This window comes from Mesoplodon mirus, assembly GCF_964341445.2.
Source record: "Mesoplodon mirus genome assembly, chromosome: 15".
Classification (NCBI taxonomy): Eukaryota; Metazoa; Chordata; class Mammalia; order Artiodactyla; family Ziphiidae; genus Mesoplodon; species Mesoplodon mirus.
In genome coordinates, this window is record NC_138991.1 from 78,671,700 (window position 1) to 78,690,462 (window position 18,763).

The 18,763-nt window shown below is 42.5% G+C and overlaps 1 protein-coding gene across 1 annotated transcript in view; it reads right to left on the reverse strand.

Moving 5' to 3' along the window:
• Positions 1–5,422: 5,422 nt before the first annotated feature.
• Positions 5,423–18,763, reverse strand: part of SEL1L2 (SEL1L2 adaptor subunit of SYVN1 ubiquitin ligase) — a gene marked incomplete at both ends in the record, with an annotated part of 93,260 nt that continues 79,919 nt past the window's right edge. The window contains 5 exons of the mRNA XM_082644550.1: positions 5,423–5,542; positions 5,683–5,811; positions 13,410–13,582; positions 17,713–17,787; positions 17,905–18,070. Of these exons, the coding sequence (XP_082500676.1) occupies positions 5,423–5,542; positions 5,683–5,811; positions 13,410–13,582; positions 17,713–17,787; positions 17,905–18,070 (663 nt within the window). The remainder of the gene's footprint in view (positions 5,543–5,682; positions 5,812–13,409; positions 13,583–17,712; positions 17,788–17,904; positions 18,071–18,763) is intronic.

The window sequence follows — 18,763 nt, forward strand, 5'->3', positions numbered from 1 at the left end:
TTTTAAAAGTGTGTACTATGCCCCTGCCAGGCAGTGTGCTGATCCTCTGATAAGCATTCTCAAGTCTCATTTCATCCGCACAGCTCCCTGTCAAGTAGATACTAGTTCTACTGTCCCCATCCTTCAGATGAAGAAACAAGTTCACAGAGGTTGTGACTTCTCCGAGGTCACATACATGGCAGAGCCAATATGTGACTTCAGTCTTGTATGCGACAAAGCACTTAATTTTATCACGCTGCCTTCTTTTGGAGGCTAGAGCCTTCTGTGTGAGAGACCACTCTTTTTTCTCCATGTCTCCACTCCCCCCATAAACATACATCCCAACCAGCATATTGGAACCAGGCAGGTGACCCCATCCTCTAACACACGCTCAGCCCTGTGCTGGGACCTGTCCCTGTGGAGCCGCCTGCCCTCCAAACTCTTCCAGGTCCCTCCCACTCTCAGCTCAGTCGGTTATCCAGCTCACCTTAACCTTGCCTTCTTGTCCCAGGCCATCCTGAACTTTTGTGAGTTCCATCTCCGCTAGCACTTTATACGATGTTTTCTGTCCACAAGTTCTGCCTTTCAGCTAAGTGTTCAACCCCTTGAGCAGTGCCACTGCTATAACCAGCGTTCTGTCAGCCACAGAGATGGCCCAGACGGACTCACTGCCAGGCAGACAACGGGGATCCCTGTGAGCACATCAAGCAGCGGGACGCTGGGAAGGCAGGCAGTGGGCACCGGACACATTCAGCTTCAAATTCCAGGGATCAGCCAGCCACTTGGTTGGGATTCCAGGCTAAGCTCTTATCCCAGTGGAATCTGGGTATCATGCACAGCAGGTGGACAGGGATAGCAGGGGGCAGGTGGACTGGAAACAGGGAAGGGCTTCATCCTGGAGAATAAGATTAGAACCGTGATGTGAGGTCACATCAAGGCCTACATCAGAGATGACTGGGCCTTATATTGTGGGATGATAGGTCTCCAATCCAGGCAAGATGTCCAGCTGTCATTAGATACCAGGGTGGCCCAGTAGCATGATCAGCATGACTTCTGAAATCAGACCTGCCTGTTGAATCCCCTTTCTACCACTAACCAGCTTACTTTGTATAAGTCACTCAACTGCTGACATGCGCCATTCCTAGATGCATTAGTACATTGCCCAGCAGAGTGTAAATGCCCTTTCCAAAGGCTTGGAAAGCCAAGCTCATAAGATAACTTACATGTCTGGTGCAGTAGTCCTCAGATTACAGAGTGCTGTTAATAGGAGCTACAGAAGAAGGTAGCGGTTAGAGCAGGGGGAAAGGAAGAGTTTCCGGAGCTAAATATGGTTGGAAAAGCTGGGTCAAACAAAATTAAATGGATATATCCTGTAAGACTTCTCAGAATCTTTAATGTGCTCATGTTGTTGTGACTCTCCCAGAGGAGTCTATATTTTATGGCATCTTCCAGACTTAATGACCCAATAAACCTTTTATCAAGGAGCACCCTGTAAGACTTTGAACATGTTTTGGGAAACATTAGCCTAGCACAATGCCTGGCATTGTGAAGGCTTGTTAAATAATTTGAACGGTTGCAGGAAAACTTAACATTCAGTTATCTTGCAAAAGTTGTTTATGAACTTTTTCAAGGCAATCCAGTGCAGTGGTTAAAAGCACGGACTCTGGACCTGGTCCTCCTGGCTGTGTGGCCTTGGACAAGTTACTTGACCCCAGCTTCCTCTTCTGAAAAAGAGGGAAGGTGATACAGTATCCTCCTGGGAAGGTAGTTGTAAAGCTCTAATGAGTTAATAATACATTCGGTTAGAACAGTGCCTGGCACATTATAAGCATGATATGTTAGCTATTATTTTCCTAGATAGAATGAATTTTAGAGAAGCTTTCAAGAACAAATTATTGACTGCCATTGTGATGCTAGCTTACCATTTGTCCTACGTAAAATCCCTCTTGCTCACACAAGAAGACTGACTAATAAACAGATGCCACTTAAAATCACTATCCCATTTTAAAAAAGAATAAGTCATAGGACCTCAGACAGCTGTTTTGCCTCTATGGCAAAATCCAAATCTCAAATATAAGAGATTTGCTCTAATATTCTATTAGGTGAAGATTGAATATTCTTTTTTTTTTTCCAGAGGCACTTTATCTTTACCTAGAAATTATTTTCTGATTAATAAAACACAAATTAAGATAACTCATTTCATACAAGCACACACCACAAAAAATGTTTCCATATCAAAACACAGGTACCAATGCTGGATGAAATTAATTAGGTGGCAGGATAAAAAGGAACAAAAGCTAAGAACTGAAATAATCTCACAGCCTAAAAAGTAATTCTATTCTTGCCACACATGGAAAGATTTTAAGGCGCTTTTCCGTTATAGATCTTAATGTTATACCTGAGAGGCTGGATTGGAATTATAATACTTTTGAGGTGTAAGACATCAGAGAAATCGTTCTTATTTTGCAGTTGAGGAATCTGAGTCCCACAGAGAGACTGATATGCCTGAGGTCATTAGCTGGTTCTGGAGGACAGGCCTGGAACATAGATGTTCCAGAGTCTTGTCCAGCGCCCTGCAGCAGGCCTGATGTCACTCATGCAACCCCATCAGAGCTAAGGCCCAGCCACTGCACCCACCCTGCAGGAGGTCCATTTGTGAACGTCCCTGGCACAGCTCTCCATCCAAGGGTCTTCGGTACTGAGTCTTTTGCAAAACCCAGAGTCACCCCCTTACACCGAATTTGTTTAGAGCACATTTCAGTGTTGCGGGTTACAGTAGACCTCGACCTGGGCTCTGTTGCCTGGCTCCCACCCCCAGAGATTCTGGTTTAATTTGGCATCGGGAGTTTTAAAAGGTATAGAGCCTGCTCCAGAGCATCAGTTTTTCTGAGGAGAGAAAACTGTGTGAATCACAGATAAACTCCATTTTAACCTCCCTTGCGTTGTAGTCAGGAACTCTGAAGGACCAGCTGCTGTGCTAGTTATAAAAACATGAGTCATTGTGCACTTCGTGACGAGCTTGTGTTGAGAAGAGGGTGGGTTGGACCAGGTTGGGTGTGAGGAAGGTGGGTGTGGGCAAGTTGGTCATCCAGTGCTAATTGAGCACCTACTATATCTGAGGCCCTGGATACCTAGAGATGAGAAGGCCTAGCCACCACTCCAAAAGGGCTCGCAGCTGGGCTGGCTGGAGACCACGGGGAAGCTGACACGGTGTATTTTCTTGCAACCAAAAGTACTCTGATTGAGACACTTAAGTGAAGGCGCTGTGCAAAATAGTGCACGGTGACCAGTGGTCGGTCACCGCAAAGCCGCCCAGGTGCGGGCAGGTGCACAGTCCATGCGCTGCAGTGGTGGGAGCTGCTACTGTGGAGGCTCTGGAGCAGAGGCCCAGAAGCAGACGTTTGGATGATTCAAACACCCTAAACCAACCACTCGCGCTCTCAAAGCCTGTGGCTCACATTTACTTGGAACAACGAGCTGGAACAGGAAATTGATGAGCTCACGCTGCCCTTGCTCCTGTATTTCACGCAGTGTCTACTCTACACAGCAAGCCGCAGAGTCTCTCTTTCCACCCCGCCTGCAGCTATTTTCACAAGCTTTACCTCCTAGGAGCTCATCTTTCACCCAGTCTTGGAACCGGGGCTCACCTTCCATGCTCCCCTCTTTGCACTTATCCCGTCTCTGATGGGCTCACATTCCAGACACATGAGAGAGATAACTGCACGGCCCTCCTGTCCGTTAGGCTCTGAACTGAGGTTTGGATGCCTGCTCCTTCCTTTCACATTTGTGAATGGGGCTTTTATCATTCCTTTGGGACTGGAACTCTCTAGTAAGTTAGGGATTGTGTCAGGAAATTGTAAACACTCAGACCTCAGACAAGCCTGGATAGGCAACAGCCAGGTAAATGACTGTGGCTAGTATGTGTGTGTACAATGTTTACAAAGCACTTGTGAAGTCAGGCTAATTGAAATTGTAAAAATCTCCAGTCAGGTAGGAATTAATCCTATGTTATGGAGGAAAAACAGGTTTGGATAAATTATGCCCAAAGTCGTAGAGCTACTAAGGGACCTCAAACCCAGGCTTGGTTCCAAATCCATTTCCCTCTCCTTTCTGATCATGGTTGACATTTTTTCTTTTTTTTTTTTTTGGCTGTGCTGCGAGGCTTATGGGATTTTAGTTCCCCCGACCAGGGATGGAACCTGGGCCCTCAGCAGTGAGAGCTCAGAGTCCTAACCCCTGGACTGCCAGGGAATTCCCATGATCGACATTATTAATTAACTCTTTTCCTGTCCCTAGTTTGGGTGTCCAAGTAGGCGAGCACAATCTTTTCCTACATAAACACCCAGCGTTTTGGCTGGAGAACTAACTGCAGGGCACTGAAACCACAGTGAGTGTTATCAGCTCAGCTGTCCACACACTCCAACAAACTTGCCATGAGCTTCTAGAGAATATGACAAGTTACCATTTATCGAGTTTATTCCAGATGCCGGACCCTGTGATAATTCCTTTACATACGTTATCCCATTCATTCTCATACCAGCTCTCTAAGATCTTGAAGATCTTCCCACTTTGCAGATCAGGAAACTGAGGCTCAGTGAGGGTGAGATCCAAGACTGGCCCTTCACATAAGTCATGGACCTCCTGCACTCTTCTCTCCCTGCACTGTCCCCAGCACTGGGCCACAGCCCTGCTTCACCTGTCAGAGGAGACAAAGAACCGGGCCCTTTAGCCTCTGTCCTAGGAGACTGGTAACTTCTCCCTTTATGGATACTCCAAAGGGGATTCCACAGGGGTCCAGTGAGGAATGGAAGAGAGGGGTGCAAGCTGGAGAGACCCCAAATGGTGCCGTTCACTGCACAGCTGCTAAGGGAGCTTTGATAGAAGGCCCCCGGCTGAGGAGGCTGAATCAGTCCCCCTGGCACAGCAATGCCATGAGGAATTTTGGCTCATTGGAGATAGAATGTGGTTCACCAGATCATTCCCATAAGACAAAGCATCTGTTTGTAATTTTTGCCTTTATCACATTCTGAGGGATCTGTGTTCTTGCCCTCCCCAAACTCCCCCTCTCCCGACTTCAGTATGTCTGTAGGAGCCAAGAAACCCATTTGTCCTCTCTAAAGGGGACTGGCTGTCACAACCACATGAAAATGGGTGGTCTTTATCCCTAACTCAGGACTAGATCCCCATGATGAGAAGTTTGTAAGGAAATCTTAGGTGATCAGTCTCCAGCAATCCCCTCTTCCCCAAGTGGTCACCTCAACAAAGCAGGAGATCTGAAATGGTTTCTCAGAGGATGAGTCCCAACCTTTGTCCATTTTCCATCACAGGCCTATATGGGAAATCAGCAGCAGACTCCTGAGTCTGACGGGGAAATTTTTTATTTAGTGAAGATGACTTGAAGTGAACTGGTACCCGTGAGCAGGTTTTTTCTGTGGTCCAGATCCTACAGGTAGCGATTTCTAAGCAAGAAGATCAGCACGGCAACAATTAGGCCAATCACAAATAAATCCCAGTGTGGTCCAAGGGTATTGTCCAATTTCATCCATTTCCATCTCATGGTAAACTGCTGGCAAGAGACATTCTGTCAAAAATAAATCCAAGCCTCCCACTTCATTTAGAACCATCATCTGCCTCCATCCCATCTCCCAAGAGTTGCTCACTGGAGTTTTCAGAGATTTTGGGACCTATCTGAGACAAACTTACATTAAAAAACAGGATATCTCGAAACAAATGCACAGTTTCCAGTTTCATGAGGGCAAAGAACACAGGTATGTGAGCGTCCGGACTTGTTTCAGCAGCCATATCATATAATCTCCTGGCCAAGCGGACGTCCTGGAAAGAGAAGAACGGCCCATACTCATTAGGTACAGATTCTTTGGGAGAAATTAAATGGAATCCATATGAAATACAGTAACTTATCTTTGGTAGGCCGAACGCTCTTCCCCCATGGCCCGCACAAGATGCTCATGCCCTAATCCTTGGAACCTGTTAATATGTTATGTTACAATAGCAAAGCGAATTTTGCAAATGTGATTAAGGTTACAGACCTTAAGATAGGAAGATTGTCCTGGATGACCTGGTGGACTCAGTGTAATCACATGAGCCGTTAAACACTGAGTTTTCTCAGAGAGCAGAAGAGAAAGGCAGAGAGAAGTGGCAGAGGAGAAGTCAGAGATTCTAGCCATGGGAAGGACTCAATTTGCCCTTGTGGAGGGGCCACGTGGACAGGAGAAGGAATGTGGACAGCCAGCAAGGAAATGGGGCCCTCAGTCCTACAAGCGCAAGAAACTGAATTTGGCCAACAACCTGAATAAGCTTGGAAGCAGATTTTTCCCCAGAGCCCTCAGTAAGGAACACAGCCTTTATTTCAGCCTGTGAGACCCTACAGAGAGGACCCGGTCAAACTCATCTAGATTTCTCACCTACAGAAACCGTGAGATAAATGTGTGTGGTTTTAAGGCACTGAATTTGTGGTCATTTGTTACAGCAGCCATAGAGAACCAACACAGACCCCAAAAAGCTTTCTTGGATATCTCTGGACCAGACCTTAAGTATAATTCCAATTAAAAGGGCAGGAGAACAGACACCAACAGTACATCTCCCCAAACAAATGGCAACACAGATAGTGGCAAGCATTTAAAATCCCTGCTTTTCTTCCTAGTACTTATCATACCTGAAGTTATGGGATTTGTTTATTCATTGTCTGTCTCCAGGTCCCTGAAGACAAGGGCTTGCACTGCCTGTTCACCCCTGAATTCGCAGTGCTTAATGAAGTGCCAAGCACATGGCAAGTCTTTGATAATACTTATCAAATGAGTGAATAAATGAGGAATGAGCAAATAAACTATTTTGGTTCTCAGGCTGGAAGTTGATTCCATAAATGACGTACTATATTTTTAGGAACTTGTTTTTCCCCATTAAATTATGCCATGGTAGATCAAAAATCTTTCATTTTCACCTACTTATGGCTTGTTTTTGTTTGCTTTACATTTGCTTTGTTTTCCCAAACCGAGAAACGAAAAGGCTAAGTAGAATTGCATTTAAAGGTTGAAGCGCCCTAGGCCAGTGCCAGAATTATACTTTGCTTGGGTGCCTGTGGATTATTTTCAAAAGAAGGGGAAGAAGAGGGATTTTTCACAAATTGTGCTCATCCAGTATCTCTCTGTCTCTCCTCTCCATCTCCCAGACCCCCGTTACACAGGGTTCAAGAGTTGTGAATCCTTGAGGCCTCTGCTAAACCCATTTCTTGGGTGGTGTCCTCTCAGCTATGTTTTGCTTGTCATTTCTTAAATTTTTCCAAAGCTTCGTGGACTGGTAAATTTATTTGTTTGAGAAAGAGGAATAATGCTTGCTTAAAATAATTAAAATTCAGGAGACTGTTCCAAACAAATCTTCCTGGCAACAGAGAAAATGGATGTTATAAAAACTCTAAATTGTGTCTCTAATTCCAACAAATTCAGAGGGTGTTCACTTGAAAGCACCCTACAGATCACAACAGCGGTGTTACCTCCACACGTGACAGGCATGTTAACTTGGAGGGGACGTTCAAGGAGAGGCAACCTTTGTCAATATCTCATTCCTTCCTTCTTATTTGAGGCAGGCAAGAGTTATTAATTTATTTCTTGAGGCACAAACATCACAATTCAGTTGCTTAGCTTATAATAAAAAAGAGCAGAGAAGTACCATTGAAAGTGGGATGAGCTGGCTCCCGGCCAAGGTGGCCTCATGATTCGCAATGGGGGTGGGGTGCGATGGGAAAGTCTTTCTTTAAAATTCGCAGAGAAAGAAAATCCTGAACCGTTCTGCCTAATTAGGGCAACCCATATAAAAGAAATTTTATTACTAGACTCTAGAAAAGACTGCTTGTTCTTTGATCCTATTTAGTAAAAAAAAATCCAAACCATTCACACAAAGAAAATTCCCTGTGATAAATTGTGCTTTGATGATGGCTAGGGTCCATTATTTAAGTCCATTGCACATCCAGTCCACTTACTTTAACTTTTCTGTGGTACGTTTGAGTTTATTTTGCTTTAAATTCAGTGATTTAGGAGATTATATAAACCGATCTACAGACTTCTTAAGTGTTTCTAACTCTAATGTCAGGTGTGCCAAAGTACTGCCCTATGCGCACATGTTCAAAAGCTGCTTATAACTCAAAGATACAGAATTCTCCAGCAATAAAGGATCTGGTTTATGAAAATTGTTCAATTCCGTGACTCAGGAGTTTTCCAGCCCCGAATCTTTTGGTGTCATCAAAAATGTCTTATACTGGGACAGAGGTAGTTTTTTGAATAATTCATTCTTGTTTTCTTATTATAAATATGTTAATTAGAGGAAACTTTGAAAATACAGAGGTGAACAAATAAGGAAAAAACACCCACAATCTCACTGTACGGAGGTAACTACTGATATTTCATACACATCCTTCCAGCATTCCAGTGTTTTTGTATATATTTTTGTATATATTCATATATATATACTTTTTTTTTTTTTTTTTGCGGTACGCGGACCTCTTGTTGTGGCCTCTCCCGTTGAGGAGCACAGGCTCCGGATGCGCAGGCTCAGTAGTTGTGGCTCACGGGCCTAGTTGCTCCGCGGCATGTGGGATCTTCCCAGACCAGGGCTCAAACCCATGTCCCCTGCATTAGCAGGCAGATTCTCAACCACTGCGCCACCAGGGAAGCCCTATACATATACTTTTAATTTAGGAATTTTTCATTCTGTATGATACTTTGTCTTCTGTTTTCTTAAGTTAACAATATATTTCAAAAAATATACCATGTCCTAAGATATTCCTTTAGTCTATAATATTTTTATTTTTAATGGTTGTACAGTATTTCATAATAATGGCTAATACTTATTAACTATTTACTGTGTGACATTCACCACTGTCATTTATTTAAACCCTGTTACAATTCTATAGGGCAGATGATATTATTAACTTCATTTTAAAGATGAAGAAACTGAGGCGCTGAGAGGTTAAGTCACTTATCTAAATTCATATGACTTGTAAGTGGCAGAGCTGAGATTCAAATCCAGAGAGTCTGCTTCTAGCCTGCTCACTTAGTCACTAGGCCATAAAATACATAATGGAGTAGTATACCACCACACAATAGTTTATATAACATGTTCTCTATTTTGGAGTATTTTGGTTGTTTGTAGGGTTTTTTTCTAATAAATAAAGGTATACACACACAAATTTTTTTGCACATTTCTGATTATTTCATTAGATAATAGACATGTATTTCAAGAAAGGTTATGACCATTTCTAAGAGATGTATATTTTGTCCTGTCATATTTCCGAGGGGGCCATTTTAATGTCAAACTTTAGTTTGGCCTTTCCAGAAAATAATTCTATTCTGGTGTTTAAAGCTTCAGCTCTAACACTCCATAGGAGGTCAGACTAGACAAATGAAAAAAATAAAAATGTTTCGTGCCATAATTACTTTTATTTTTGACAGATCTATGTATAATTTATTCAGTAGATGTGGTTTTGTTTTCCCTGCAGGATCCAAAAAATGTGTTATTTAGTAGGTCTACCTATATATACTGAAACTCACTTCCAAGGATAATTTCCTCTCACCTTTTTTCTTAATTTAGATAGATTTTCTAGTCAGTATCTTAAAACATACCTGCTTTCTTCCATTTTAAAAACAAAACAAAGAAAAAAATGAAAAAATAAAAAGAGCATCATGTGTCTTATACTCTATGTTACAAAAACATTTTAGAACAGAATCTGACAGTACTGATTCCTCTGCCTGAATGGTTTCCTCTTTAACAAGTTTATAGTATTTCACTTGTGTGTACATGCATGCACGCCATTTTGGGCTTTCACTTTAGCTATGGACGTGTCTCTTCCACAGTAGACTATGAATGCTTTGAAGGGTGTCTTGTTCTCGTATCCTTCTTGACACAATGCTTCTTGACACAAAACAAGGACTTGATAAATATTTGAGTAAATAAATGAATGAAGAAAAGCAAGGCACGTTACCATGGTAGTTTAGAAGCAGATGTCTTTTAAATCTAGGGCTTCACTGAAGGGTTCATAGAGGTGATGATATTGGAGCTATTATTTGAAAAATGGATTGGTCTTCAATGGGCAAAAATGTGGGAGAAAATCATTCCAGCAAATGGGGTGATGTGACCTAAGGTCAGGAGGGTGCAGTTCAAGGTCTTGCGGGGAAAGGAAAAGCAGCCTAGAAGATATATAGGGAAATAGTGGCATATCAAGCCATTATTGTCAAGGTGGATTAGGTCAGGGAGGGTTTGAATGCCAGGGTAAGAAGTCTGGACTTCATTAAGCAATAGAAAGTCAGTAAGATTCTTTTATTTTTGTGTTTGTTGGCTTGTATTTGTGTGCGTGTGTGTGTGCAACTTTTGGGAGGAGTGTGGTGGAGGGGTAGCAGTACTAGAGTTAGACTTTATCAATAATAACCCAGTGGGGCTTTGTTAGCTGTATTATGTGTTAACTAAAGTAATGCTAACATCTGCAACCAATAAACCCCCAAATTGCAATGGTTTAACACATTCAACAGTCGAGTGTGGATGTTCCTGGTTGGTGGTAAATCTTTGGTGGACAGAGCTTTCTCTGGCCACACAGTTCAAGGAAGAACCCTAGAATGGGAGACTCCTGAGAATCCTTTACAACAAGTAGAAATTCTGGCCTGAACCGGGATAAAGACAGAAGGAATGGGCAGGAGAGGATGGGCAACAGGTTTTTTCATGGTTATTAAATTTTTGAAGGACTTCTGAATCACGTATAAATTGAGAAGGAGTTTCATAACAAATTGTGAGCCGAATGCTTATATTTCTAAATTAGTTCAGGTCATCTCTCAGCTTCTCCCTAGGTATTATTTTGTGTTCCCAAAACAATGGTGCAGTCCGTCCTGGTCCACAGTTAAGTCAAGTGAGCTTAACTCAAGGGCGGAAATTGGGGAATGAGATGTTTCTCAGTGAAGCTATTAGGATAATCCACCTACATCACCCTAGTCCCAAATCCTTTCCTAAAGACGGATGAGAAAAATAATGACCCATATTTTTACACTGATTTACCAAGAGTCTATTTATACCTTACTTCTTTTTTCCAGGGGGCTTACATTCAGAGTTTACCAAAACTTTTTTTGATTCTCAGAGAAATCCTGGTAATGATGTTAGACTCATCTTTCCCACTGGTTTGCATGAGGTTTAACTAATAAAGAGGATTGTGAAGAGCCTTGCTGAAGACATGCATAATTACTCGATGTCTTGGGTGCTATGAAAGCCTGTTCTCCTAACTGCTTTGCTTTCATTAACCATAAGTGGAACAAGCTTTGGACTTTTAATTATCAGCATATTCATTTTAAGAATTAGAAGAGGTGATATCTCCTCATTAATTTGACTACGAGATAGCAAGATTAATAAACTTGGCCCCTGGGTACTTGGCAATTATTTTACTAATTGCTAAACAAAAGAAATTAATAAAGACAAAGAGCAACGGCCCCTCATTAACTAAATCTAAAATTCCCATGTCCAGGTCTGAGGTTAAGCACAGCCTCTTTTTTTTTTCTATATGTAGAGACTTTCTGTAGGAAAAAATTTATCTGTGACGGAGAGACTGATCAAAATGAACTACCCACGATTTAACAAGAACCCTGACCGAAAAGAACAAAAATGTGGCTAGAGAGAAACTTCAAAGGTTTTTCTACATGTATGAAATATATGTCTCGACAACTGCTTTTTGACATTGTGAAGAAAGTGCCTAGGAGAGAGCCAGCAGTGACTCGAAGGAGGAAAACTGAACCCCCAACACAGCGGGCTGTGTAGTTGGCCCTGTGTCCTGAGAGGACAGCTCTCCCCGCCCCAGGGAGTCCCTGCTAAATGGCCTCACTGTGAGGACAATGGGGCTGTTAAGTCCTTCTCAATTCATATGGGGGCAGGAGAGCTAATCTGAATTTAACCCATGGGGTGGGGTCACTTTTATCCTATACAGACAATGCTCCTCTCACCAATATTGTTATGTTTTACATGGGGAATGATGAACAAAAGCTTTAATCCTCTTGAAGCCTTACTTAGCAATCACTCACATTCTCTTCTGATCTAAAAAAGTCATTCCACACACTGTTTCACTACAAAGCCCTTTCACAAAGGCTTATTCATTTTATCCTCAAAGCCTGGGGCAGGGCTTGTATCACTGTTCCGTTTTACAGATGTGGATGACAATTGGAGGGGAAGGGAGTGTGGCTTAATAACATCCAAAGGATCATCCAATCTAGCTATTCGATCCAGTCCTGCCCGCCCCAATGTTATAAAACAGGAAGCTTGCACCTGCTAGAAATGGGGAAAACAGACTGCATTTGGATTTGACATTCTTTCTACTGCTTAGGGTTCTGGGGATGATGAAAAGTGATCAGGCAAGAGGCAGGCACAGGAGAGCACCCGAAGGCAGGGGTCTCTACCGCTGGATTGTCGGCACCTGAATTAGTTCTTGCAGCCGTGTGCACATGAGCAGTTGTCAGCTAGGAAATTCCCTACCAATAATTCCCAGTTACTCTCACAACTGGAAGGAAAAAGAAAGCATAGAAAATTCAGTAGTGCCGGGCCCACTCCTTCCACCAGTAATGTGGGGTCAGCCAGATCTGGGTTCGAATGATGGCTCCACCACCGATGAGCCCTGCAAACTCGGCCCTATGACTTAACCTGCACTGTGATTTCCTGATGCAAACAATGAGGACAATGATAGGATGCGTCTCATTGAGTGGTTATGTGACTTAAAGGACATGGTATACATAACACACCAACACCCGGCTATCGTAATCACCTTTCTCACCCTGTCAGACCCTAATGCCATCTTCTGCCTTAATTACACTGACTATCTGAAGGATCTACCCGTTATCACCTTGTAGTGTTAGCCCTCTTAATGAATACGCCTCATCTCCTCAAGTCAGGTGTAGTCTTTGAAGGATGGAGATCTATTTTCTTGGGCCTCTCTAGAGCACTTGGCATTGTGTCATGTACACAGTGGGTGTTTCAAAAGACGTTTCTGGATTAATGCCACCTCTGTATCCAGCTCTGGTCTCATTCTCACTTTCTCCTTATTACCGAGAGCTTGTGAGTCAATGGAAATTTTAATGGAAAAAGGCCTGTGGGTGGAAGGCAGTGAGGGCAGGGCCTACTAGTGTTGCTGGAAAAAGCGTGAATTTACTATGAATCAAACTGGCCAAGACTATATTTACTCTCCTCGTTAGTTCCATCCTTGGGCGTCATGGAGAAAATAAATTCTACCTCATAGGGTTATATCAGGATACATAATATGTGTTGGCATGTGGGAGGGACTCAGCAAATATTAAGTCTTTTTCTCTACATTGATGACGTCAATGAAGTGTAAAAACATTATAAATGTTCCTTCCTGTACAGCTGCCGTTACTAGGCTGGATTATTACCAGCACAATTACCTTTGCCATACCTAAACCATGTTCATACATATAAGCCAGGTTGAACATGGCTTGTGCGCTGTGGTATTTGTTGGCTGCGATGCTGTAATGCGTGGCTGCTGTTTGATAGTCTTTCTTAGTCCCGTAGCCATAGTAATGGTAATCTCCAATTTTCACTCTAGCGAATGCATTGCCTGATAGAAATATTAGAATGAGAAGGAAAATAATAACTCAAATGATCCATGTGTAGTTCCTAGTAAATCATTAATATCAGCCTAATGATAATCTATATAAAAAAAGAAAAAAACACTCAGAATCCCAGAATCAGAATTAGATATGATTTATGGATATAACACACAATGCTAGCTGTCTTTATTGTAGGATAACTCCCACAGTATAGTACAAATGTTCTTAAAGAGTAAAAAATGATCAGTTTTACCTTTTAGATTCATTTTTTGAAGGTAGGTCAATTCTTGGGAAACTGGCTCCCACCCTTCCTTTTCTTAGCCTTCACTCCTGAAGCTCTGCTCTCCTGCATCACCAGTTTCTGCCCCTGTTCTAGTCCCATGAGTCATCCAAACACACTTTGGTATCTTCTATGAACAAAACCAAACCTTTATCCCATTTCTTTATCCCATGGCATCTCCTTGTAACTACTCCCCATTTCTCTGTTCACGTCACACTCAGCCTTTTCAAAAGGGTGTTCTACGCTCACTGTCTCCAAAGCTTCTCCTCCCACATACTCTTCAACCCACCCCACTCTGGCTTCTGCTCCCTCCTCCAAGAAACTGCTATTTTTCAGGTGGTCGATAACCTCCACGCAGCCAGATCCCCGGTCACTTCCTGTCCTCATCTCACTGGACCACTAATCAGCACTGGAATCACTGGCGTTGTCTGCCCAAGCCCTTTCTTCTCTTGACTTCCCTCCTGCCTCAAAGGCCTGTCCTTTTCAAACTCTTGCCTGACTCCCCCTCTACCCAGCTTCTAAATGTTGGAATATCAAGGGCTCGTTACTGACTCCGTTTTCCCCAACTCCTCTCCCTTCTTTTCTCTCCTCACCTCCCTTACCCTCCTCTCTCCTCCACTCTGCTCTATCTCAACTCTCTTTCCAGGTGATCTCATCTAGTTCCATGGCTCTATGTTTCCTATTTCTGAACTTGTATCTATATTCCATCTCTCTTTAAGCCCCAGATTCTTACAACTGCCTTCTTGACTTCTCTGCCTGGATCTCAGACTTAAAACATCCACTAGAGATTCTTAACTCCCTGCTACCCCGTCCCCCAAAGTCATCAGTTCCTTTCCTCTATCAGTGCCAGCACCACCATTTTTCAGGCCGTAAATCTAGAGGAATTATTCCCAGTTCTTTCCCCTCACTTTCATTATCAAATCCATCAGCAAATCCTGTTGGTTCTGCCTCTAAAACACACCTGTTTCTCTCCAGCTCCTCCACCATCTAGTCTAAGCCTGGAATTCTACAGCAGCCTCCAAAATGTGCTTTTAGCTACACTTTTCGATCTGTTCTCCACACAAGAGCCAAGATGATCTTTTTCAAATGTAAAATCAAATCACATTATTCCCTGTGTTAAAACCCCCAAGAGCTTCACTTTGCACTTGGAATAACATCCACATTCCTTACCTGACCTACAAGTTGTGCCTTATCTGTCTTCTGCCTCCCTGGCTGGGCTTACCACATGTCACTTTCTCGGGATGCTCTAGCCTTCTTAATATTCCTTCAGCACACCGAGCTCATTCTTGCCTCGGCATCCCTGCAGTAAGATTCTTCAAGCCCCTCTGCCTGGCATGTTTGCAGTTCCTCTGACTCATCATTCTGGTCTCACTGCAAACGTCGCTTCCCTTCTAGAGCCTTCTCTGACAACTTGTCAGACTACATCTCAATAGTTATCCATCCCATCTCCATGTTTTATTTCCTCACAGCATGTATCACTCTTATCTTATTTGTTTACTAGTTTATTTTCTCTCTCTCTTTCATGAGAGAGAATTTTGAAGCTCTTGATCACTGATATAGTACCAGGATGGAATGGTACTTGATGAATAATTATGGAATGAATGGATAGACAGGGCAGGAAACTTTTTAGAAAATGCTTTCCCCAGATGTTAAGTATTTTAAAATCTTAGTTTCCAACAAACATGAAAATATTCAGGAGTAGAAAAAAATTCACGTGATTTTTTAAGATATGAGACTTCAGTCTTTTGAAGGTCACTTAGGGATGACCTCTAAGGGAATCTTTGGAGCCCATGTTTCCACTCACTAGGGCTATGTTGATTGAAAAGATGAGGGAATGCTCATGTAGGACATCCACTTCAGCTGTGGCCAACCCCGCTGGCACAGTCTAGGCTTACTTGGAAAAAGGGAAAGTACCCTGTGTGGTATGGTCTGATGTGTATCATTAAGGGCTATAGGACTCCTTCCAAGTTTTTCTTCCCATTTGGCCTAATGCAAAGCCTAAAATTTTTTGGAATTGATTCCTTTGGGTTCTGAAGTTCTTTTAATCTTCTGGAACCCTATACTAAAATGTAATACCATGAGCCGTCTTTAGTTTTCTTGGAGTAGAAGTAACGTTGTAAACTTCTTAAGCTGCCAAAGATATTAGTTGTCAGGGTTTGCTTCTCAGGTGCTTCAAAATGTACAGGTAGCTTGGGGTAAGACCTCATAGAAATGATGTCCAGGAGAGGGGCTCAGAGGGGCCTGGAGAGGCAAGAGACCCCTCGAGCTCTAAAGAGAAACCCACTCCATCTCTAATTTTGCCCAAAGCTATCTTCCTTTGACCCCAAGATTCCTTCTGCACCATAGCCACAAAAGAACAGGACTCTGCATTTTCAAGCTTTGCAAGCAGTAAGCAGGACCCCTGAGGTCTCTAAGAATGAAAGTTTGTGAACAAGCAGATTCTCCAGAGGATTCAGCTCCACCCTAATTAGGGGACTGACGGTGGGGGGGAGTGCATGTGGCAATCCTGACAGGCTCCTAGGGGGTCACCAGACAGTGGGAGGGATTTCCCCTTCAATTTCAGAGTCACAGGCTGGTAGCTGAGTCCTTATGGTTCAGCACCCTCCTCACACTCCTGGAAGAAACATCACCAATGACTGATTGGAAACCTAACTTCCATTACTAGATTTCCTAAGCTCAAGACAGCCATTCAGCAGCCACATCTTTGGAGACAATCATGCCTGACCTCTCTGGTGACACACAATTATTTTTAGTGGTCCGACATTTTTATATTGGTGAATTCTGTTTAATATTAATGTCCTCTCATTTTCAATGTCCCTTTTCCTTGATGCAATTTCCACAGCATTTTCTGGCTTGGAATAAACCTGTATTTGTTACAATTCAGATGATTTGCCATAGCTGAGGGGTTGCTGGTGTTGTTTCCTTACTCCAAACATTTTAGAAAACAGAGACTTTTCTTTTTTTAGGGAATTTCTCACTAAAATCACACAGATGGCTTGCTGCTGCAGTACCGGCTCAGCTGGACCTGAGAAGGCACCACTGTGACTTTTTCTTCTGCCTCATATTAGCATCAGCTGAGAATTGTTTTTATCCCATTCAATTCTTATAGAAAAGGGATGATTCGGCCTTAGCCTGAGATGATTTTAAGAAGCTTAATTGGAAGTAAAATTGCCCTCTTACCATAAGAGAGCACCTCACATATCCAAATGCCAATAGTGACAGCTTTGCAGAATCTCTCTGCTATTAGTAATATATTTTAGGGAAAGAATGAAATGAGACATAGTGATGCAAATGCCACCTGCCACTGCTTTCCCACCAGCGCTCCCTACGGCGGGGGGAGGATCTTGCTAATTAATTCTTCTTTTTTTCCCCTGATGCTACCATCCTAATGGTTATAATAAAGATGTGAAGCTTGTGGTAATCCTCAATGTGATATTCTAAAAGAAAAATCAAACAAGTCTTAGAGCCATAAGTAATTTAACCTATATAAACTCATTGAAACATAGGTCATATCTCTGATAAGTTCAGAAAAACTCAGCAAATGAGTGACTGAAGCCAGAACAAGAAAACTGATTTCTTGAGTAAAACTGCCATGTTTCAAACAACCATTCTGGTGTCATGGAGACAGAGCCATAGAAAAATTCCTATGGTTTGCTAAACTGGAGACCTTGAGAATAACAAAAGAAGTTCCTGGAAATGACCTCTAACCAAAGACTGACCCTAATATCAGTTTGAAATACCAGCTCCTAGATATTCTGCACCTTTCTGCTTATGTGCCCAAGAACTCAGCTGGAGAAAATCAGATGAATAATAGTGGACAGGGGCCAAGTAGTGCTCATTTTTATCTAAGTTCTGTACCTTGAGTGGCAGCTCGATTCCATAGGAGAAGTGCCATTGGATACATCTTCTCTTTTTCAAGGATTTTAGCTTTTTCTAAAAAAAAAAAAAAAAAGGAGACATTCCATTAGGAAGGCTTAAAATACCCCTACAGTAAAGTCCTATATGCATATGTATGATTGGGGAATTGCAGAGAATTTTAACTTATCTTACTAGATTCCAAAATGAATGCTGAATTGCTTTGAGCTACTTCATAGCCCATTTCTGCAAGTAGTGCATATTGAACAAGAGAAGAATCTATATCACCATTCTTATAGGCAAAGTATGCTGTCAGGAGTTTCTCAGCCCAGTGGCCTAGTTCACAGACACCTTTATAAAGCTGTATATACAAAGAGAAATCAAGCAGACTAGTTAGCCAATACACTTCATTCCAGGTAAACGATAAATAACCTCAGTCTTCAGTTCCTGATGGCTGGTCAGGCAAGGATTTTAGGTCTAAAGCCTAGCTTTTGAAAATTATTTAGGGTGAGGTCTTAATACCTTTCATAGGCACAAAGATTACAGGTGTGTGTATTTTTTTGTCTTGAGCTTACACTTCTTGATGCTTGTTTTAAATATGTGTAAATGAGCTTTTCTGACTTCGGGGCTATTTGGCAGGACAACAGAATGTATCGACTTCTGTTTTCTAATAAAAGGGATTTTCTGGACGCTGCTGCCCTGCGAGGGTGCGTTATAAGGCTGCAGCTGATGTGGAGAAGAGAGAATGAAGGGAAGACAGTGCCTGAGGGTGTAGGTGACATAACCGTGAGGGAGGTGTGCAGAGCTCTGTGGGGACAACTGGCAACTTAGTTGAATAGCCCTTATGTAACCAAAAGAGGTTAACCATACATAATTCATTAGGAATTGGCAAAGGAGCAAATCTAAAGATAGATTATTAGCTGGCAGGTTTTGAAACGAATTTCAGAGGGGCCAGGTTGCAACATGAAGGTATTTATATTGGCGCAGGGGAAGTGTTTAATAAATCAATGAAGGACATTAAGGTCCTAAAAGCATTCTTTTGAAAACTGCATCA